Genomic DNA, 23,721 nt, shown 5'->3' with positions numbered 1-23,721 from the left:
TACTGGGCTGGGAGTAGTCACATTTATCATGGAGACAGAACAAAGAACAGTTGGAGACACAGAAGGACAAGAGAGGTAGGAGGAGAAACATTATGAACACAGATTTTGAAAGAGCTTAAAGGAGAAGAATGGAGTTCAGCAATGTCTACAAGATAGTGTTATGGCCACAGGGAAGAGCATTGAATTACACTATTAGGAAGTCATTAAATCTCAAAGGGGGAGAGAGTAGTTTTGGTGGCCTAGTGGGGACAGATATCATTTTGCACACTATTAAAGTGTGAGGATAAGATAGGAAGTGAGGGCCATTATTGGAGACTATCTTTAGCAAAACGTTGACAGTGAAAGAGAAGAGTGATGGAGTAATTCTTAAGGAAGAATGAAAATCAGTGGGGTCCCTGGGGTTCTTTTAGTAGAAGTATAAGAGAGACTTAAGCATATTTACAGATGGATGTAGAGGAGCCAGGGCCTGGCTGTAAGTGTCTTGAAGGAAGGAATAAGTGAGTAGATACATGAGGAGTGCTCCCAGAGGCATTGGTCTTGTGAAGAGAAGGAATCCGCTGTCTTTGCACACCACAGGAAAAGAGGGTGAGAGTGTGAAGTTTATTAGGAAGATAGGGGCTGTGAGTATGTATTAGTATGTTTTTGTGCTGCTGACAAAGACATACCCGAGACTAGGCAATTTACAAAAGAAAGAGAGGTTTAATGGGCTTATATAAGTTCCATGTGGCTAGGGAGGCCTCACAATCATGTCTGAAGGCAAGGAAGAGCAAGTCACATCTTACATGGATGTCAGCAGGCAAAGAGAGAGCTTGTGCAGGGGAACTCCTCTTTTTAAAACCATCAGATCTTGTGAGATCTATTCACTATTATGAGAACAGTGCAGGAAAGGCTTGTCCCCATAATTCAGTTACCTCCCACCGGGTTCCTCCCGTGACATGTGGGAACTGTGGGAGTTACAATTCAAGATGAGATTTGGGTGCGGACACAGCCAAACCATATCATTCTGCCCCCGGCCCCTCCCAAATGTCATGTCCTCACATTTCAGAATCAACCATGCCTTCCCAAAAGTCAGAACTCATTTCAGCATTAACTCAAAAGTCCACAGTCAAATGTCTCATCTGAGACAAGGCAAGTCCCTTCCATCTATGATCCTGTAAAATCAAAAGCAAGTTATTTACTTCCTAGATACAGTGAGGGTACAGGAATTGGGTAAATACAGCTGTTCTAAATGGGAGAAATTGGCCAAAACAAAGGGGCCTACAGGCCCCATGCAAATCCGAAATCCAGTGAGGCAGTCAAATCTTAAAGCTCCAAAATGATCTCCTGTGAATCCATGTCTCACATCCAGGTCACACTGATGCAAGAGATGGTTTCCCATGGTCTTGTGCACCTCTGTCCCTGTGACTTTGTAGGGTACAGCCTCCCTCCCAGATGCTTTCATGGGCTGGCGTTGAGTGTCTGTGGCTTTTCCAGGCCCACAGAGCAAGCTGTAGGTGGATCTACCATTCTGAGGTCTGGAGGACATCAGCCCTCTTATCATAGCTCCACTAGGCAGTGCCCCAATAGGGACTCTGTGTGGGGCCTCTGACCCCACATTTCCCTTCTGCACTGGCCAAGCAGAGGTTCTTCATGAGAGCTCTACCCCTGCAGCAAATTGCTGCCTTGATATCCAGGTGTTTCCATATATCCTTCTAAATCTAGGCAGAGGTTCCCAGTTCTTGACTTCTGTGCACCTATAGGCTCAACATCATGTGGAAGCTGCCAAGGCTTGGGACTTGCACCCTCTGAAGCTATGGCCTGAGGTGTACCTTGGCTCCTTTTAGTCATGGCTAGAGCAGCTGGGATGCCAGGCACCAAGTCCCTAGACTGCATATAGTAGAGGGACCCTGGGCCCAGCCCACGAAACCATGTTTTTCCTCCTAAACTTCCAGCCCTGTGAGGGGAAGGGCTGCCACAAAGTTCTCTGTCATGCCCTGGAGATGTTTTCCCCATTGTCTTGGTGATTAATTTTTTTTCTGGGGACAGAATCTCATTCTTTTACCCAGGCCGGAGTGCAGTGGCGCCATCTTGGCTCACTGCAAGCTCCGCCTCCCAGGTTCACGCCATTCTCCTCCCTCAGCCTTCCGAGTAGCTGGGACTACAGGCCACTACCACGCCTGGCTAACTTTTTGTATTTTTAGTAGAGATGGGGTTTCACTGTGTTAGCCAGGATAGTCTCCATCTCTTGACCTTGTGATCTGCCCGCCTCAGCCTCCCAAAGTGCTGGGATTACAGGTGTGAGCCACTGTTCCCAGCCAGGATTTTCTTTTCTATCACATTGTCAGGCTGCAAATTTTCTGAAGTTTTATGCTGTATTTCCCTTTTAAAACTGAATGCCTTTAACAGTACCCAGGTCACCTCTTGAATGCTTTGCTGCTTAGAAATTTCTTCCACCAAATACCCTAAATCATCTCTCTCAAGTTCAAAGTTCCACAAATCTCTAGGGCCAAAATGCCACCAGTCTCTTTACTGAAACATAACAGGTCACCTGTGCTCCAGTGGATGGACTTGATGCTCTCAGGGTAGCAGAGGAAGTTATTTTAAGTGATTGGAGGCCCTACTGTAAGCTGCAGTAGCAGAGAGAGGAAAGGAGAGTTGGGGGTCTGACTCCTGCTCTTGTATCTCCTACTGTTGTCACCTCCCAGCTGTATGAGCTTGGGCCGTGGTTTAACTTTCCCTGTATCACAGTTTTACCTCTGAAAAATGGGGCAGTACAATGATTCTGAGCTCACAAGCTACTATGAAGATTAAATTAGTTAATACATGTAAAATCTGTAGAACATAGTACCTAACATGGTATAAATACCAACTAGGAGCAAGAGGCTAGGCTGGCAATGAGGGAAAGTGCTTCTCAAACGCGCAGTGCTTCTCAAACGTGAATGAGAATATGACCCCTGGGGGATCTTGCTAAAAAGGAAGATTCTGATTTTGTGGGTCTAGGTGGGGCCCAAGATTCTGCATTTCTAACAAGCTCCCTCCCCGGTGCTGCTGTTGCCCCATCTATGGGCTTCACTTGGAGGGGCAGGGTTGTAGCAGCACTGATGGCCCATCTGGGAGTGCCTGGTGGTCATCTGTAATGGCATCACGCACACTTGACTGGTGTTATTCTTGGCTGTAGTTCAGGACTAGAGAGTACATGTTGGGGTGACCCCAGGGTTTGCTTCTCAAGTGTGGATTGGATAGGAAGGTTCATCTGGCCAGGGGACATGGGGACATTGAGTACTAGCAGTTGCAGCATCTGGAGTCAGCTGTGGGTGCCAGGCCTTGCATGCTGAGGAGTAGAGCCAGGAGGGGGCTGGTGGAAGGGCAGGAGAAGACAGTGAGGCCAGGCAGTAGGTATAGGATGGAGGTGCCGAGAGAGGTGATGGTCAGAGAGGAGCAGTGTCAGTGTATAAACTATGGAGACAGTAAAATAGTTACTGCTAAAGTCTTACTGAGTCACATTTTGTTAATGTTTCATGATTTAGAAGGCTTTTTGTTTTCTTGGCAGTGCCTCAAGTACATGATAAACAGCAATTAATTAGAAACATTTTTTATACTTTTCATCAGTAGTATGCCTGGTAACAGGAATGTCACTATGTGTTGCTTTCTGCTGGTGCAGTAGGTTCTTGATAGGTGGACCTGAGGTTGGTGGGCTCCCTGGATCACTTGAGTTTCAACTGTAGTCAGCGTGCCGTATGTTCAGCAGGTGGAGGAGAGGCTGTGAGTGCAGGATTCCCACCGAAGGGGTAAAAATCACTCCAAGGAGATTCCCAAGTCCCATTTCCAGGGAGAAGTTAATGTGGCAGTGGGAGAGGCTAGTGGGTGCTTTTTTTTTTTTTTTTTTTTTTTTTTTGGACAGATGGACATGCCAGATTGAGACAAATTCTACTAAGTTTTGGTCATTATTTCTTTGGGTTACATTCCTCTTTTGTTCAGTAGAGTGTTAGAGTCACACACCTGCATTTCTGACGTATTTAGCATGCTCTTATAGAAACTTTACCTGCTGGTTCTTCATATCCTTCCTCCCAATTCCTGGATGTCAGGGGCCAGGTGCCTCCTTTGAGTTGCATGGGGATGGTACAACTGTATTTACAGACAGCTCTCGTTTAGAGGTGCAGCACTGGAGTGACAGGTCAGACCGCTTTAGAGACTGTTGTCTACATTCCTGCCATCTCCTCTCTGTGGCTGCTCGTCCTAACCCTGCCCAGTGGCCACCTACATCTTGCCTGTTGGCCACCAGCAGTGGCCAGGAACCATGCTTCTGCTTTGTTCCTCTGGCTGAGCCTGCCTTCTTTTCTTGTGGGAATCAGAACTTGAGTGCATTTATTTAATGGGTTATCATTAAAAATCACATTTAGATAAAGAGAAGAAAATATAAAACGTTTTCTAACCTCACTACCGCCAACTGTGACCTGAAGAATTTGTGAGATTATGAATTCCTGTAGGTATCACTTAAATTGAGCTTGTTTCTCTGAGAAGCAATGGATTTTTTAAAATCCCTGTCAGAGAAAATAGAGAATAAATTCATTCTACCACCTCTTGGCTTTACTAAATGAGCAAATCATTTAGTGGAACAAGAGCAGTATAATAACCAATGAAATTAGAATTCCAAGGGCAAATAATCTCCATTCTCGTCATTGTAGTGGGTGAGGGGAAGATGGAAGCTTTTCTACACTTTTCTTTTTTTTGAAGTTTTAACTTTGCAAGGTATTATTCAGTTCCCGAATAAGACCATTTGCTAAACTGTGTGAAACTTAGTTGGCTCTAAAAGATAAAACTTGTTTCTCATCATCCCTACAAATTCCCTACAAGGATGTAACTTTGTAAAATTGATTTCTCGTCTCTTTGGTAGACATCAATGTCACATAAATCCACCATGAAACCTGGGTTTCAAATTATGCTGCAAGTTTATTCCTAGGAGTAAGCTGAGGGGACATTCTCAAAGGCAAGTTAGTATTCTTATTCTAGTGACAATTTTACCAGTACTATTCCCTACATTGGTTTTTTAATGTTCTTTCTCTTAATTTGGTCAACATTTGTGTATTTATTTGTTTAACCAATGTTTATTGCTTAAAGGCACATCCCGCCATTTATTTCAATGTCTAGAGCTATCATCATAGACATTTTGTTTTATCTTTCTCTCTTCCAGCAAATAAAACAAACAGAGGGACAGCCAGGGCTCTAAACTAAAATAAAAATGGAAGCGGATGGGCCATTTTATTGTTTATAGTTGGATTCTGCTTGTGGAAATGAAACTGACAGAGCTTATAAACATAGAGCCAGAGGGGGAAAGGACGTAAACTAAATTTTAGGATGTTAATCTGGACTCTCTCTGGAAAAGAGTATTTCCTTAGTGTAATCTCTTGGGTGAGTACTTAAAGAATACTAATTCACCAACTATCCTTGGGTTCTACAATTTTAGTAGAGATAGAGTTTAATTCTGTGTCTGATAGATAATTTTACTTGTCTTTTCACTTCTTAGTTGACAGTATGTTTTGTAATAGACGTGGCTTTAAATTCTTCCTTTTAAATGTAGTCATTAACATATGTTTCTCTATGTTGCTACCACCATGATCAGCGTTGCTAAGAAAATAATTCATTTTATTGTATATGTCAACAGAAAATTATTTTCCTTTAGCGATTTCTACAGGCATTAAAATGAGCAATCTGTTCTGCAAATCCTGAAGTGCATTTTGGCATTTTTTCTATAGTACTTTGCCAACATCTATAAGCACCATTAAAATCACCATCATTAGAAAAGACTTTTAGAACAACTCAAAATGCAAGTGGAAGAAATATCTGATGCCAAGGCCAGACGGGGTTTTACTAAGTACTATTTCAAAGATAAATTAGTTAAAAAAAATTTAGGGGGGTGGGAAAAAAAGCTTTTTTTAAAAAAAAAAATAGCATAACTATTTGCAATTTCAAAAAAGTACTTTCCACTTTCTTTCTGACTTTCTGTGTTGGAGCTCAAATCTTCTAGACCAACTGGTCGGGATTACTTTTACAGGTTCTAGATGGTAAGGCCCTCAAATCAAAGCCAACCCCAGCATGCATTTTTTATGACTTCACGTTGGTCTGACATGTATACTAAACTTAAATATTTAAATGTAAGTTCTGTGCTGTTTCCCTTGGTTTCACTGAAGCTCCTGTGATACAACTAAATAGTGTCTATTATAAAAAGTAGGCTTTCTTCACATCGTAGTCTTTCAGTCTTCAAAGGACATTTTTCGATAACTTCTTGCTGGCGGTTATCATTCAGTGGCATAAGGAGAGTCACATTTGAGTGGGAGTCTGAGGCTTTGTTTCTCACCTTGCTTTGCCTTCATTACTGCGTGATCTGGGGTCACGTTCTGGGCATTCATCTCCTCATCTGTAAAATGAAGAGGTTGCTCTCGATTGTCTGGAAGCTCCCTTTCCACTTGAAGTTTCTCTGAAACCTTGGACCACGGCTGTTAACGTTCACATCATGTTCATCTGCTACAGTGCTTTGTTTAATTACATCTCAGTACGTTTTTTAAGCAAATTACTTTGGTCTCACAGGCTCATTCTCAGTCATCCTGTCCTTTTAAAAGTTTTGCTTTTCCAACCACAAAGACATTTGGAAAGCTTGCCCTATGGATTACATCTCTACCCTAGCTCAAAACAATTTGAAATAATGGGGAAGACTGATTATAATCTAGACACTAGCATGGCTGCTGATTATCAAGCTGTGTTCCTAGCAATCTCACAAGTCTCATAAGTGCTACAAAGTGTGTTAAGAATGGTCTGGTGCTGTTTTGTTTTGTTCAAATAGGTTGAGCAGAATCCTGGGGAAATAAGCATAATGTCAGGTTCTGCAAGAGAGTGAGGTGGCAATAGAAGGGTGTTTGCTTTGTTGTCTTAGGTTTTTAGATCGCCGATACCCATAGTCTAGTACGCTTCATTAGGCTTCCTGATTTCTCTGCCTTTGCTCAGTCAGCAGGACGTTGCTTGCATGCACTTCCTTAGGCAATTTGAAGCCTACCACATGGCATTTTATATATGGCAACTAATACAGTGTTAACTGAAGTAAACGTGAAAAATGAGCTTGATCCTTAATTGCTTATGTGTGCAATGTTCTTCCAAAATATTTTGTTTTTCATGTATGTAGTAATGCATTTCAAAAAACACAGCATTTTTGGAAAGAGGATGAGTTTGGGAGTCGGAGGCTGTGTAGTCTTTTTGGATCTTGACGTCTAGCTATCCCTGGATTCACAGCCACTCAGGTTATTTTCAGGTTGGTGTGTATGCTGTATCACCCAAGTTGCAGCACCAGTGAAATGGTTCACATTCGACTAGTGAAGAATTGTGTGGGCTTGTTTTGGTTCAGGTAAGAAGAGTTCCTGGGTCAAGTGGTCACCTTCATAAAACCGAAGATGGGGACTGGGAGTGGAGTGATGATGAGATGGATGAGAAGAGCGAAGAAGGGAAAGCAGCTTTTTCTCAGGAAAAGGTAAATGACATTGTTGATGAGCTCATCTGTGTAAACTTTATTTTTGTGATCATGTGTGTTATATATATTAATGGATACGTAATTGTTTTACAGTCACGAAGAGTAAAAGAAGAAAATCCAGAGGTGAGCTGTGGCTATTTATCTATTATTTTGCCATTTAATTTCTTTCTTGGGGTATCAGAGTCTGATCCATATAGGGGAGATGCTTCAAAATCTCACAGAGTAGAAAGAAAGAGGAAAGACACGTGGACTTTGCAGCTCTTGATTCTGTCTGACTTACTTTGGGCTGAATAAATCCGGGCAAATTACTTTGCTTTCTGAGCCTGTTTCCTCATCTGTCAGATAAGGATGATCCTAGTACTTATAATAAAGTTGCCATGAGGATTGGCAATCACGTACACAAAACCCTCCCTGGAATCCTTGACACAGACTAGGTAATCAATTAATTTTAACTCTTAGGATTACTGCCTGTAGAAAACATAGTAAGCATACAGGCAAAATGTCTTTCACGGTTTTTGTTTGCAATGAAGTAGATATTAAAATGGTTAGAAACTCTTGGTTGAATCTGTTGGTCTTGGTTTTTAAATCTTCTGAATGATACCTTAGTAGGTTAAGGAGCATTCAGAAAATTTTAACAGCTTTCCTTTGAGGCCTGGTCATCTTTTGATTAAGAGATCATATTTGATTTACTTCCTCCATCTGGTTAATTATCCTAATGCCTAATGACTAATGATAACTGTAGTTCACAAAACTTGCTAATTCTCCTAGAGGAAATTTAAGCATATTTAAATAGCTCCAAATATTTTACAGACCTAGTAATTAATGCATACCTTAATAAATTCTCATTAAGAAAACAAAAAAACTTTGGGCTATAAATGATATCCATCCCAATTTTTTTTAATTAGCAGACATTTCCTTTTGATTAAATGTAGTGCCTCTCATCATTGAGTTTGAAGTGGCAGTAGCCAGCTGGGTCTTGTAAGGAAGAGGGCAGCAGAGCCACAGGCCACCCTTTCTTCTCCTTTTCTTTCCTCTCACCCTTCTGTCTCCATCTTTCATGCCATATGGATAGGCCTTTCCTAGGCATTTTCCAGCTTGCCTGCCTCCCCATGGTAGCTCTCCTTCAGATTTTGTTTTCTCCTCTGTTTATCATTTAATTCACCTCTCCATTTCATACATAAAATATAAACTTTGGCCAGGTGCAGTGGCTCACTCCTGTAATCCCAGCACTTTGGGAGGCCGAGTCGGGCAGATCACGTGAGGTCAGAAATTCGAGACCAGCCTGGCTAACATGGCGAAATCCTGTCTCTACTAAAAATACAAAAATTAGCTGGGCGTGGTGGCAGGCGCCTGTAATCTCAGCTATTTGGGATTATGAGAATCGCTCGAACCTGGGAGGTGGAGGTTGCAGTGAGCTGAAATTGTGCCACTGCACTCCAACCTGGGTGACAGAGCCAGACTCCGTTTCAGAAAAAGTGTGTATATATATATATAAGCTTTGATCAGAGACCTCATCGCCCTTTGTTAGGAGCAGTGGTGATGAGCCCCACATGGAACACATTGGCTACACCGATGTTGTGCTATTTTCAGAATGATCTTAACCACATATCATGAACTGTGTTTCTCCTTCCTTTCTCTCATTTTATCTAAGGTACAGAGTCTAGGCTTTTCTGCTGTTTCTAAGAGTATCTCTTACTAAAAGTGTCAGTTCTGCTGAGAAATAGAACAAAATAACATGGTTAAAGTAGCATCATCGACTCACAAAGCATTTGTTATTCACTGCAAGAAATCTTCATTGGACGATATCCATTGGATCCTGCCTTGCTAGTAAGGCTGGTGGGTACAGGTCATAAGGATTTAAGATAATCTCTCACTGTGTGCTTGTTGAAATTGCTCTGAAAGCTGATTTGTTATTTGGAGAATAGCAGTATCTTTTTGGCAAGAATATTTTCTGCACAGACAGGAAGGGAACGACTATGTAGCATGCTGTGAGTTGATCTTCAGGCATCAGTTCTGACCTTCTTAAGTGGGATATGAAAGTCATAGGTGGTTTACTGCATCTAGACTCATTTGATTTCTCAGCGCCATATGTCTGTTAATGTATTGATTTATAATTAAAGAAGCATATGAATAGACCTCTAATTTCATTGAAAGGATACATGTGTTTGCATGTAAACACTTCCACCGAATTTTAGGAATAACAAGCCCCACCTGTTACTGTACAGCTTCTCAGGCTAGATTTTTGATACCTGTTCCTTTGACAGCCTTGACATTTGATTATCTTGAGCTGTATTAAGAGATACTACAGTGATGCTTCCTGTGTCCTTTCAGCTTTTAATTAAAGTATCCCTTTGCCAACTACCCCAAACTGCTTTCTGTAAGCAAAGCATGAAGTATTTATCTATTATAAAGGAAATTAAAAAGTGTTAAATATGTAAATATTCAGCAAATATGTATTATGTCCCTACTATGTGCCCTGTCTTAGTAGGTTTAAGGGATACATCAGTGAGAAATACAGAGCAAAATCCCTGTCCTTGTGGAGCTCACATTCTTATGGGAGTAGGTAAACTATATAATAGCCTTAATAAGGAAGTAAATTATGTGGTTTATTACAATGGAATAGGAGTGATAGAAAGAAACAATGGGATGGGGGCTTCAGGGAGTGTGGTGGGAGGTTATAATTTTAGATGACTTGGTTGGGATAGGCCTTACTGAGAAGAGACAAAGAATAATTATTTGAAAATCATAGGAGAATGACATAGAATAAAAACTGAAAGACTACTTTTATACTGCTCCCCTTTTCACTCCTGTGACTGTCACTTCATTCCACAGAAGTCATCCGTTTGAATAGTTTTCTTCCAGACCTTTTCTGTTTCTTTCCGTACTAATATGTTCATTAAAAAAATCTAGCATGTCATTTTAAAAACACGAATGGAATTATAAAAACTAGAAAATATTTTTGCAACTTGCTTGATTGTTTTGGCAATCTTTCCACCTTAGGAACTATCGATCTGCCTCTTTTTTATTTACTGGCACATAGTATTGTATTAGATGAATGAAAATTGTTTATTTAACCATTTCCTTCTTGGTGAGCACTTAGGCTGCTATTACAAACATCATTCCCTTAACTTTTTTGTGTATGTATTTCAGGGGGCACATAGATAAGTAAGTCATAGGTACTTAGATTGTGATTGCTTTGTTTCTGTGTCTACTGATTTTGAATTTGTGTAGTTGCTATCAATAGCTGTACCAATCGATATATACGGCTTCTGACAGAGCCCCTTATACCTGTCAACATATTTGAGAGCGAAAATGCTTATCTGTGCCAAATAACACATTTAAATGCCAGAGTATTTACATTTTAATAAGCTTTTTCGTGTTTGTCATTACATTGCAATTCAGTTGTTTTTCGGCTATACGCCACCAGAAGATTGAGATAGTATTTTATGAAAAAAATGAAAAACATGAAAGTTTGCGTTTCTTTTGCATCTAGTGGATACTATACATGTTCACTGATGACATGAATTGGGTATGCACTGCAAGTCAAATATTAAACAGGTGCATGAGTAGGCATATAGTATTTATGAGTAGGTCAGAAGTGACCCGAGGGATCGGAAGACATATGATTGAGGTGAAGTTCAGAAAAGTAGCTTTGTTAGTACCATGTTTAGACAGAGTAAGGTGCTACAATGAACTAGGGATATTTTAGGAATGCTGAATGAGTGAGGGGCTGTTTGTCCTCCCAGTAAGTGTGAGGTAGAATGTCCAAGTATTACAGTATTAATCGGAGAAGACTGAGAAGGCCAGAGTGGGATGTTTGTCAGTCAGAGGGACATTGAGAAGATCCACCTTATCCTGGGCCATATTTGGAGATCCTCCTAAGTCCTAGAGAATTTCCAGTATAATCTGTAAGATTTTAGAGTTGCAGTACTTATCTTGGGATTCAGATCTGGCTTGAGATTCATAGCCATCCACATTGAAAAATTGGCCCTGTGTTCCTAACACTTTATACTGATACTTTAGAAATATCAGAGTATTTAAAAAGGATGAGTTCGTGTCCTTTGTAGGGACATGGATGAGGCTGGAAACCATCGTTCTGAGCAAACTATCGCAAGGACAGAAAACCAAACACCACATGTTCTCACTCATAGGTGGGAATTAACAATGAGATCACTTGGACACAGGGCGGGGAACGTCACACACCGGGGCCTGTCGTGGGGTGGGGGGCAGGGGGAGGGATAGCATTAGGAGATATACCTAATGTAAATGACGAGTTAATGGGTGCAGCAAACCAACATAGCACATATATACCTATGTAACAAACCTGCGTGTTATGCACATGTACCCTAGAACTTAAAGTATAATAATAATAAAAAAAGAAATATCAAAGTATTAGTCACCCACTAGTACTTAATAATTTATAGTAAGTAGATAGCTCATCCTCATTTCATTTATTTATCATCATATTCTACTTGGTTGATGGAAGCCAGTGAAGACTAAAGGTTAATAATAATGCTAATATTAATAACAATTAATTAAACAGATGTTTAATCTGTGCCTGATTTCCACGTGGAACTGTGTTAGGCAATGTGGGAATTTCATAAAAGCAAAGGGAGCCCACTAGCTGGACACTTTTCATCTCTTTGGGGGTCAGGGGAAGGGGTGGTATTTGCAAGGACAGTTTCCTTAGGTAGTGTTTCTTAGTTACATAAAACTTTTCAACTGTTATCCCATTATGTTTTTGTCAAAAATAATAAGTACATGTTTTATGACTTTTTGTCAATTTTGCATTATATCCTTATTTTCCACATAAAAAGTGAAATTGACTTTATTTTTAAATTTGTAGTTTCATTTGAGTTCATTTAACTGAGGAGGGCATTTGCTAAGGCTTCCATTAAAGTTGCATTCTTTTTTATAGTAGCATCTCAGTTAGGTGACATGAAAATAAACAATTCACAACCCTGACTGGAAACCTTTAAAAATGCAGTGTCTAGACTCAACCCACAGATTCTGATTTGGTAATTTGGAATGATGTCCAGGCAGCTCTTGGTTTTTAAAAAGCTGCTCACAGGATTCTGATTCACAGCTAGGATCAAGGACTGGCTAGGAAAACTGCACAAATCCCTCGGAATCCGGAAGTCCAGACTGGAATCCAGGAAACTGGTGTGCTCAAAATTCCTGAAGATTTGTTTTAAATGTCTGTCAGAAATTTCCAAAATAAAAATAAGAAAAAAGAAAATGTTTCAGAAATCCCTTGGAAAAGTTGTCTTTATTTAATCAAGGGTAATGAAGCAGGTGGGAAAGGTTTCTGGCTGAAGCCCAGTAGGGTTCACAAAAGGTACATTGAAAAGTTTTGTTATCAAGACTCTAGACTTGGCTAATTATGGAAATGTTTCTGTTTCCTAACTCTGGGAGTTTGCTCTGAGGAGAAAATACATTTGGTATTTAAATTGAGTTAATTTTATTAGAAATTAGTTGCAATGTGAAAACTAATTTTTCCCTTATATTACTTATTGCTATTGTCACATTTTATTTAAGACTGCTGTTAGCTTTAGCTAATAAAAATTATTTTTATGGGCCAGGCGTGGTGGCTCATGCCTGTAATCCCAGCACTTGGAGTCTGACGCGGGTGGATCACCCGAGGCCAGGAGATTGAGACCAGCCTGGCCAACATGGTGAAACGCTGTCTCTACTAAAAATACAAAAAATTAGCCGGGCACGGTGGCATGTACCTGTAATCCTAGCTACTCAGCAGGCTGAGGCAGGGGAATCCCTTGAACCCAGGAGGCGGAGGTTGCAGTGAGCTGATACACGCCACTGCATTCCAGCCTAGGTGACTAAATGAAACTCTGTCTCAGGAAAAAAAAAAAAATATATATATATATATATATGTGTGTGTGTGTGTGTGTGTATGTATTATTTCTATGAAAACATGTTTTCCAAATGCCCGTACGCTGTCAAACATGTTTGTTCTATACCCATATGGAGATGGAGAGAGAGATTTGATTTCTCCCTCCACTTTTATTATGGTTATCCTTAGTCATCACAGACTGCTTTAACCTGATATTTTCATGATACCACTTTCTAAAAGATGTGGTTATTGCAGGTGACTGCCCTTCTGAGTAGTTGTGAGGAAAGGTAGATATGTTACCAGAAATCCAGAAATCTGCAGTATATCTGAAAGTGAACTTCCGATTTTGGAATAATTTTCGGTTTATAGAAACATTGCCGAGACAGTGCAGAGTTCCCATATACTCTTAACACAGTCTCCCCCACTGTTGATTTCTTATGTAATCCTGACAAATTTGTTACAACTCAGAAACCAGCGCTGCTGTGTGACTGTTAACTAAGCCCCAGAATTTATTCCAATGTCACTAGTTTGCCTACTAATGCCCCTCGTTTTTGCCAGGATCCTATCCAGGATAGCACATTGCATTTAGCTATAATATTTGCAAAAGCAGAAAAGGAGTTTGTTAGGCAGAGCTCTATGAAAATTTGGAAAGCAGATGTTGTCTCTTTCTTGTCTCCATCGTGAGATCTTTTCCTGTCTTATCATGTTCTAAATCCCCATCAAAGTCTATTGCCATGGTGGTGTTCAACATTAATTCATTGTTTTTGCCTCCTCCTCTGATAGGGTTTGACTGTGTCCCCACCCAAATCTCATCTTGAATTGTAACTTTCATAATCCCTACATGTCATAGGAGGGACCCGGTGAGAGGTAATTGAATCATGGCGGCGGGTTTTCCCATGTTGTTCTCATGATGGTGTATAAGTCTCATGAGATCTGAGGGTTTTATAAAGGGTAGTTCTCCTGCACACACTCTCTTGCCTACTACCATGTAAGATGTGCCTTTGCTCCTCCTGCGCCTTCTGCTGTGATTGTGAGGCCTTCCCAGCCATGTGGACCTGCGAGTCCATTAACCCCCTTTTTCTTTATAAATTACCCAGTCTCGGGTTTTTATTCATAGCAGTATGAAAGCGGACTAATACACCTTCCCATCAAAACACTCATTCTCTCAAATGTCCATCCTATAGCAAATTGTTAAAAAGGAAAAGAAAAACCCTGATAAATTGACAGCTGCATAATGTGTTAACTTTCTTACAGGTTTTTACACTTAGAAGACTATACCCAAAAGACCGTGCCCTAATCCCATAGAATGGATCTGTAGTAGTGACATTTGGAGGAATACAGTTTGTTGTCAAGGAAGATGTTTTGTACAGAGGCTTCCTGTATTAGGCCATCCTTGCATTGCTACCTGAGAGTGGATTATTTAGAAAGAAAAGATTTAATTGACTCACGGGTCTGCAGGCTGTATAAGCATTGATGCTGGCATCTGCTCAGCTTCTGGGAAAGCCTCAGGGAGCTTTTGCTCATGGCGGAAGGCGAAGTGAGAACAGGCACATAATTTGGTGAAAGCAGGAGCAACATAGAGAGTGGGGAGGAGGTGCCATACACTTTTAAATGGCCAAATCTCATGTGAACTCAGAGTGAGAACTCACTTATCACCAAGGGAATGGCCCAAGCTATTCATGAGGGGTCCACCCCCATGATCCAAACACCTGCCATCAGGCCCCACCTCCAACACTGGAGATGACATTTTTTTTTCTTTGTTTTTGAGACAGAGTCTCACTTTGTCACTCAGGCTAGAGTGCAGTGGCACGATCACAGCTCACTGCAATCTCCTCCTCCTGGGTTCCAGTGATTCTCGTGCCTCAGCCTCTCAAGTAGCTGGGACTATAGGCGCAAAGCACCACACCTGGCTAATTTTTGTATATTTAGTAGAGAAGGGGTTTCACCATGTTGCCCAGGCTAGCCTCGAACTCTTGGCCTCAAGTGATCCACCCATCTCAGCCTCTCAAAGTGCTGAGATTAGAAGCATGAGCCACCACGAACATGAGATTTGGGTGGGAACAAATATCCAAACTATATTACTTCCCTGTCCAGCTTTCCTGTGCATCCTGCACATTTTCTGAGGAATTACCATATTGCTTGTACATCAGAGTGGAGGCTGGTCCCCTCATTGTATTCAGGGTTACACCTACACAGTGAGGTTGCAGGGTGTGTGTGGGGTTCCAGCCCCCCACTTAGTTGATTAGCCCTCCATCCTGATGATTGTGCAGGGCAGAAGATGGGTCTCCCCAGGGGAAGGAGAAGTTTTTACCTCTTAGTAAATGCCACTAAGGTTTTTCAGGTTACAGTAGTTCTTTGACTAAAGGAAGTCACAGTGCTGTTTATAAGTACTGATGTGGCCTTTGGTTGTACCACAAATTTAAGTTAAGATTGTGGAATCACCCTGAAAGGTTCTTTACAAGAAACCATTTGAAGTAGGCCCAGATCCTCTGGCTGGTTAATGAATACAGGTAGTTTGTTCTTCTAACATAGTCATTTTCCCCTAACATCTTATTGTAAAAATAAATATAGCAATATTAAAACATTGTATAGTGAACCCCATATACCTATAATCTAGGTATCATCATTACTGTATTTGCTCTGTCACATATATATCCATCTATTCATCCTTCAGTCCATCTTAACTTTTTGATGCGTTTCAAAGTAAATTGCAGACATCAATATACTTCTCCCTATTACTTCACTACCACCATAGTTATTTTGGAAGAAGCATGGAGAGTAAGAATTTTATGCTCTTAAACTTTAGAAGGCTCTTCCCACAAATAATTTTTGATGATTTCTGATTTAGAATTGATAGTAAGGTTAGAAATAGGAGATCCTTTTTGTTCATTTTCATTGCTGTTTCTCTTTGAGTTTTTTCTTTTTCTTTTTTTTTTTTTTTTTTGTCTTTCAAGTTTTGCTCTAGGGCAGAGTTCACAAAAGTAGAGCTCCAGGCAAAAATAATTTGGGTGTAACCTTAGAGTTGGGTTTCTGACTTTGAGAGAAGAGTATAACCTGTCAATCACTTTAGCATTTCTCTTGGGTAAATGTCTTTTAAAAATGCAACTATCCTTATATATTTTTGAAATACAGTGAATAATTGCTCCTAGTTACAATTAAAGGGGTAGGTTTTATTAACCCTAGCATTCTTTCATTGAGGGTCTGTTAAGCTTAGATGAAATTGTCCAATGAGAAAAAATTATCCTACGACATCTTTTGGTTATCAAGTTTAAAATATCAAATAATTGATGCCTTTTCACTTTAGCTTAGTGGTTCTTTAACAGTATAATGAGGGTTGTTTGGGGAACTTGGTAAAGACACAGATTCTCTTCCATCTCTGTGGAATTCTGAGTCATAGGCCGGGAGCGTCCTAGGGGTCTTTAACACTTGTCCTAGGTGATTCCAACACAGGTAGTCAAAGAGCCATACTTTGGTAAACATTGCTTTTTGATTGTTTGGAAATTATTGGGTCTGATAATTGGGACTTAATGTAACCACACTCACTGTGTCTCCTTTTGGCTTTCTTGAATGCTGTAACGATGGCTCTCATAACAGATTGCAGTGAACGCCAGCACCATCCCTGAACAAATACAGTCCCTGTCTGTGCATGACTCTCAGGTATGTTTCTCTGCCAGTCATTCCGTTTGAGATGCTTTGTAGACAGATCTTTTAAAAAACCAGCGTTTTAGAAAGATGGACAGTTTCAAGGTAGTGCCTCCAAATCAAGGGCTTATAAGCTCTCTTTTTAAATAGGTTGCTATTGACCGTACTTTGTGGGACCTCCAACCTTTAAATGATAGGCTCAGGAGTGAGAATTGATTACCAGACTGCTCCTCAAATTGCTGGTACTGTGGAAAAGAAGAAAAGGAAAGAAAATGACACCATTCTGTTATATTCCAGCCACAGAACATTGTGGTTAATTGATACTTTTCTTTTTTGCTCCTGGTTGGATTTCTGTAACCTGTTTTCATAATTCTGTTATCATTGAATTTTATGGGCCAATTCATCTCTACAACTTGCCTTGTAAAAATAATAGTCCAGTAACTGTGACATGCATTTATAATGCATATTTATTAAAGTTATGGGACAGAAGACGTGTGCTGTGAGTCATGGTGGGAGGTGATGAGGGATGCTGAGCAATCCATGGAAAGACCTAGGGGCATAGAACCAGAGCCCAGGCCTGCATTCTGGTTCTGCTGTATAATTAACAGGCAAGCCCTTTTGTTCTCAAAGTGGTTGTACTATAAAGCATTACCACTGTCAGGATCATAATTTTCTTTCTTTCAAACTCTACATATCCAATTTAAATTCATTTCTGTTTTACTTGGTCTGTGTTTTATAAAACTAACCATATGTTGGGGAGATAATTAGAGTGATTTTGTTGGCTTCAGGAAGCCTGTTTGAGGTCAGATAGCTAATGCTGGACCCTTATTTTATAGCTGAGGGAGTGAAGACTTACAGAGGTGAAGTGGCTCCCCCACAGTCACACCACTGGTTAGAGGCCAAGTCAGGATTCGGTTTAGGTCTTTGCACTGTATCAGGCAACTCAGTAAGAGACTTTGAGATAAACTGTAGGGATTGGTTGAATGATAAAAGGCAAGTTAAGAATAATGATGGATCAGAGGGCAAAGAGAGTAAAGGAAACAGGAACAGGGATTAGGATAACTAGTACTGTAGAGCATTTTATGACTCACTTTCATATATATCATTTTATTCTCCCTGCAGCCTTTTATGGTGGGCAGTATTCAGAGAATGGCTTGCTCATGGTTGCATTTCAGGTCAGTGGCAGAGCCAAGTCTTGACCTGAAATGCCTTATTTTTTCTACTCCAACAGTAAGGTCTACTCATGTCCCGGGATTCCCTGAGAACAGGGAGAGGCTGTGTATTGGAGACATTCGTGGTTAATAATCAGTATTCAAGAAAATGGGCTCTAGGTGAGAAAGGCAGGAAAGATAAACAGTGGCTGAATCTTCTGGGCCCCTCCTTCCTCTGCATTGCAGGGTTTAAGGTGCCCAGCCTTCGTGGTCCCCAAGTTTCAATGGTAACTGTCCATGGCGTGGCTTGTGAGGTGCCATTTTAGGTAGCTGGACTTACCACAGCTTATACAAGTTGTTCGTGATGCCATTCCTATGACTGAGGCTTTCCGTAGGAAACATTCATATCCACAATTGTGATGGGAATTAGGCACCATGACAACCTTTACATGGAGGTGTTACAATGTCAAACAAGGCCTGCGTGTGTAAAGATCTAGTTTTGAAATTTCCAGAAAGAAGTGGCTCTATGAATCGAGCGATATTGTGATTTTATTCATTCCTTTCCTGATGCAGTTTATAATGCTGTTGGCTGTTTTCCTTTTAAAGAGTCCTCCCAGTGCTAATGAAGACTACAGAGAAGCTGCTTCTTGCGCTGTGAACCTCGTTTTGAGATTAAGGTAAATAATGCTGTTGTTTATTCTGCATTGTTTTTCCCATAGTACAATTTTTTTAATCTCCTTCGTTAACTTTTCATAATATTAGCATAAAATAAAATCGTTAGCTTATTTGATTTCCCCGAACCACGAGTGTATGCTGTATTCCCAGGGCTAATTGTGCTCTTCTAATTGCTTGCTAAAGAAGAGTAAGAAAGAAAAGCACTGTATGAGTGTGTCTGCAGGCTCAGTGTACCTTTCATTATGTTTTTTTTCCTTGCCTTTTCTTTCTTAGGTTTTTTTTTTTTTTTCCTTTTCTTTTTTTTTACGATGTAAGATCACAGTAAGAGATTTTTAATGAGTTTCTTTCACACTTCAGCAGTCGGTCTCTGACAGAAATAAACCATGCTTGTACTACAGGTTGCCTGTTCAGAACATTTTTCAGTGGCAAGTTTGATCAGCCACTGTGGAAAAATGACAGATATATTTTGAAAGAAATCTCAGTCTTCTAGGAAATGAATACAAATATGGTGCCTGACAGTACGGTCTTTGTCTGCAGTCGAGTGAATGAAAGCGTTTTCCGTTTTAAGGATTTTTTTAAAATTTTTTTTATTTTTTAAAGGTTCTTCTTTGTGATATTCGTTGCTAAGAATTTGATATCTCAAGACAGAACGGTTTAAACTGAATTATAAACAGCTTAGTTTACCAGCTCCATCAGAATACTGTCACATCTTTGAAGATGTTTTAAAAGAAGTTATACGTATGTTCTTCTGACCATTAAACAAATAAAGCACGTGCATATACTAGGCATTTTCAGAGTTGTAGCTACAAAAAGCGGGTTCATCATCAAGGTTCATTTCTGGCCACTAGGGATTTTCAGAGTTGTAGCTACAAAAAGTGGGTTCATCCTCAAGGTTAGTCTCCACCCCTCTGAGTTATCATAGTCCATCTAAGTGGACCGTTGGCACCATAATCACCCCCACTTCTGATGGTCATTTATAGTCTGCATTTTCACATATTTATCAAGGGAACCTCACAGTAACCCTTGGTGTGATTCAGTTCAGAGTTAATTTCCCAGTCAAGAAGTGAAATTATTACAAGGCTGTTGTCCTTATATTTGACAGTAGCCTTGATTATTATTCACAGTTCATGAATTTAGCAGTCACTAAAGAATGAGATAGTCCATTTCCTTTTTGTCTGACTTTCGAACGAGGTACTTCTTTCATTTATATTTTACTTGTTCAGTTATTCATTAATTCAGCCCATATTTACGAGGAGCCCACTGTGCCAGGAGCTCTGTGCCAGGCTCATGTTTGTCATTGAGGTGCAATGGTGAGCAAGACTACCGAGGTTTTAGTCTAGCACCCTGAGCATGCAGTGTTGGAAGTGACCTTTAGAATCCAACAGTCCAGTTGCCCACTTTATATATGCAGGAATCTTTTTTTTAGTGTCCCTGCTGATGTTTACCTAGCTTCTGTGCATACTAAAACTCACATTTTCTTCATGGTGGCCCCTTTAATACTAACAAAAGCCTTAATTGTTGGATGGTTCTTCCTCCTTCTGAAGATTAAACTGACTTTTCTTTTCTGGGCTCCTGTGGGCTGTAATCCCCGTTAGTGCAAATATCAGACTGTCTGGATAAAAGTCTCCTGGGAAATGTGTTAAAACACGTACCACTGAGCCTTAACTTTAGATATTATTTCGTCCTGGGTACTAGAGCAATATAAGACAAATGTATTCCCTTATTTTTCTGAGAGCCATTTGTAAATTTGCAAGGAATGTTCTTCTCTTTTCTTAGACAAAATATTGTAAGAATCTTTAGCCTTTTTCTCATGATACAGTTTGTATATTGCTCTTGCAATCCTAGTTGCTCACCTTTATTAATATTTAGTCTGCATCTGCCTTTCTTATATTTTCTCTTGTGGGTGTAGGTTGTTTTCATAAGTTTGTGGCTTAGATCACTAGTCCTACATGATGCTCCAGCAAGAAAGGGTTCTATGTTCAAGTAAGTTAAAAAACAACGTACACTATTCATCAGTCTGTGCACATGCACACACATGCACATACACTTTTTTTTTTTGGAAATCACAACGAATATTAACATATTAAATATTTTAAGAAGTTCTATAAGAAGGGAATTTGTTGAACTTTCTTTAATCTAAAACCTATTTGACCTCATAACTCTTTTTATGTGGCTATTTTGTGTTCCTCTTATATGTAGTGCCCATATTTAAATACAGGATTCCAGGTGTGGTCTGAGCAGGCTGGGATACAGTGTTAAGAACATGTGTTTTTTTTTATCCACACTTTATATTTCTCAGCCCAGGTTTTCATTGCCTTTTGAAATGTCCATGCACATTGGCAACATGTTCAGCATGACTCAGCAGCCAAGCAAAACAGCTGATTTTTTTTTAAAGGGCTACAAACCTAATTCTGAACTACAGCTCTAGATACAACTTATCATTTATCACTAATAACCTGATAGTTTTGATTCATTTCTTGTCCACTGTATACTTCAGTCATGATCATCAATGTGTCATATTCCAGTGTTTAGATGTATGTCCATTGCCAATCTGATTAACCTGCATTTTAATCTTTATCCAAAACATTGATTAAGGTGTTTAGAAGTTTGAGGGAGAAGAGTCTCTTGACATCTGTTAGAAACCACTCACTGTTGGAGTGACTTTCAATAATGAACTCGTGTTCTTTGGTCCAGTTGTTCAACCAGTAACAAATGCAGTTTCTTTTAGTGGACATCTAACCCAATTATTCAGACGGATATCATAAAGGGATCTATTATATATGTTGCTGAAGTTAACACGTACCACATTAATGACATTTTCCTGAATCTAATGACATAGAAACACTTTCTAATAATAGAAATGTATTTTAGTATGACTTATTTTCACTGAACACTTGTTGATACCTAATTGTTGGTACATTTGTCTACTTAGGTTGCCATAAAAAAAAATACCATAGACTAGGTGGCTGAAACAACAGAAATGTATTTTCTCATAGTTGTGGAGATCAGGATGTCAGCGTGGCTGGTTTCTGGTGAGGGCTGTCTTCTTGGCTTGCAGCTGTCTGTCTGCTTACTGAGTCCTCACATGGTGGAGAGGGAGTGAGGGCAAGCTCTCTGGTGTCTCTTGGGTCCCACCCTCATGAGCTCACCTAAACGTAATTACCTCCCAAAGGTTCCATCTCTAAATACCATCACATGGAGGGTTAGGACTTCAGCATATGAATTTTTTTTCAGGGTGGGCCACGATTCAGTACATAGCAGTTGGTATACTTTTGTTTTCACTAAATATTTACAAGCTAGTTATTTAGACTATTACTTTTCATATTTGTGAACTCATGAATCTCTCAGAAATTGTTGGAGTGGGGTGGAAAGCGGGGGGATGTCCTTGTACTTCAGTTTCAGAAATAGCCTTTGGAAGTTGTAAGTTAAACAGTATTAAACTTTTTTGAGATCACTGTGTTCTAAAGTAAATGAAAACGGTAAATACATTCATTCATTCTATAAATATTTATTGAGCACTTACTATGTGCATGGCATTGTTTCAGGTGCTGTAATGTATCAGTAGAAAAAAGAAAAGGCATACTTTTTGCCCTAAAGGAGCTTACTTTCTAGAGCCGGGGAGAGGAAAAATTCAAATATTCAAATTGCAAGTATGATATACCAAGTCGTCTGAAGGAAAATGTATGTCAGGAGGATAGAAAGTAAGGGGGATGGTATTCGATATTATAGAAGGTATATTAGATTTCTGTTGCTGTGTGAAAAGCTACCACAAACTTAGCAACTTAGAATAGCACCCATTTATTATCTCAGTTTCTGTAGGTTGGAAGTCCGGGTACAGTTGAGCCGGGGTAGTTTGCTCAGTGTCTCTCTGGCTGAAATTAAGGCATGCACTTCGGAGCTCATGGTCCTCTCCCAAGCCTTTCTGGGCTGCTGGCAGAATTTAGCTCCTTGCAGTTGTGGATTGAGACCCTGAGCTCCTATAGGCCACGAACAGTTTACAACATGACTGTTTGCCCTTTCAGGAGCAGCTGTGGACCATCTCCCCTACTCCACCCTCACCCCCAAGGCCTCAGTCTTTCTGTTCAAGGTTTTTACCTGATTAAGCAGGCCTCACTTAGGATAATCTCTCTTTTGATGAACTCAGAATCAACTGATCTGGAACTTTAATTACATCTTCACCTTTGCCATGCGACGTAACTTAATCGCAGGAGTGACGTCCCATCATAGTTACAGGTCTGGTTCATACTCAAAGGGAGAGGATGATGCAGGGTAGGTTCACTAGGGAATGGGTTTATTGGGGTCATCTTAGAATTCTGTCTACCACAGAAGGCTCTCCAAATTAAGTAATATTTGAACAGACCAAAGCAAACAGCACTTGCAAATGTTTGAAGCAGGAAGCGTGTTATAAGCAATTGGAAAAACAGCCAGGAAACCAGTGCAGGCAGAGCCAAGGTCATGGGCACAGAGAGTTAGCAGGGGCCAAATCACATAGGGCTGCGTAGCCTGTGGTGAAGACTTTGGGTTTTACTGTTAGAGGGCAGAAAACCAGGAGGCCTGTGAGCAGAAGAGTGATATGATCTGAATAAAATTTTAAACAGAGAACTGCAGTTCATCTGTAGAGAACAGACCATATAGAGACCTTATAAGATGGCTGTGGGAGTCCCTTGGCAGGCTACTGCCATGACATAGTGAAGGTGATGTGACTTGGACCAGAGTGAGGACTAATGGAAGTGGTAAGCAGTTACTGAATTCCGGGTTTGGGAGAAAGAACTTGATTACTCAAGGTTTTGGCCTGAAAGTATGGAGGAATGGAGTTACTATTTTCTGAGATGGGAAAGAGAGTTTGAGTTGCAGGTTGGGATGGAATAAAGAACTCAGTTTTGCACATGTTAAGCTTGTGTTGTCTG

General features: G+C 40.2%; 1 protein-coding gene across 4 annotated transcripts in view; it reads left to right on the top strand.

The window, feature by feature from the left end:
• Window positions 1–23,721, top strand: part of LOC105483292 (serine/threonine kinase 39) — a 293,955-nt gene that overhangs the window by 165,626 nt on the left and 104,608 nt on the right. For all 4 annotated transcript variants that reach the window (XR_988152.3, XM_011744080.2, XM_011744081.2 and 1 more), the window contains exons 11-14: window positions 7,373–7,495; window positions 7,589–7,618; window positions 16,941–17,003; window positions 18,746–18,816. Coding sequence is in view for 3 of the 4 variants with exons in the window: in XM_011744080.2 (XP_011742382.2) it covers window positions 7,373–7,495; window positions 7,589–7,618; window positions 16,941–17,003; window positions 18,746–18,816 (287 nt within the window). In the remaining variant the exon portion in view is untranslated. The remainder of the gene's footprint in view (window positions 1–7,372; window positions 7,496–7,588; window positions 7,619–16,940; window positions 17,004–18,745; window positions 18,817–23,721) is intronic.

The sequence above is a fragment of the Macaca nemestrina genome, chromosome 11 (assembly GCF_043159975.1).
Source record: "Macaca nemestrina isolate mMacNem1 chromosome 11, mMacNem.hap1, whole genome shotgun sequence".
NCBI lineage: Eukaryota > Metazoa > Chordata > Mammalia > Primates > Cercopithecidae > Macaca > Macaca nemestrina.
This window is presented reverse-complemented; position numbering and strand designations above follow the sequence as displayed.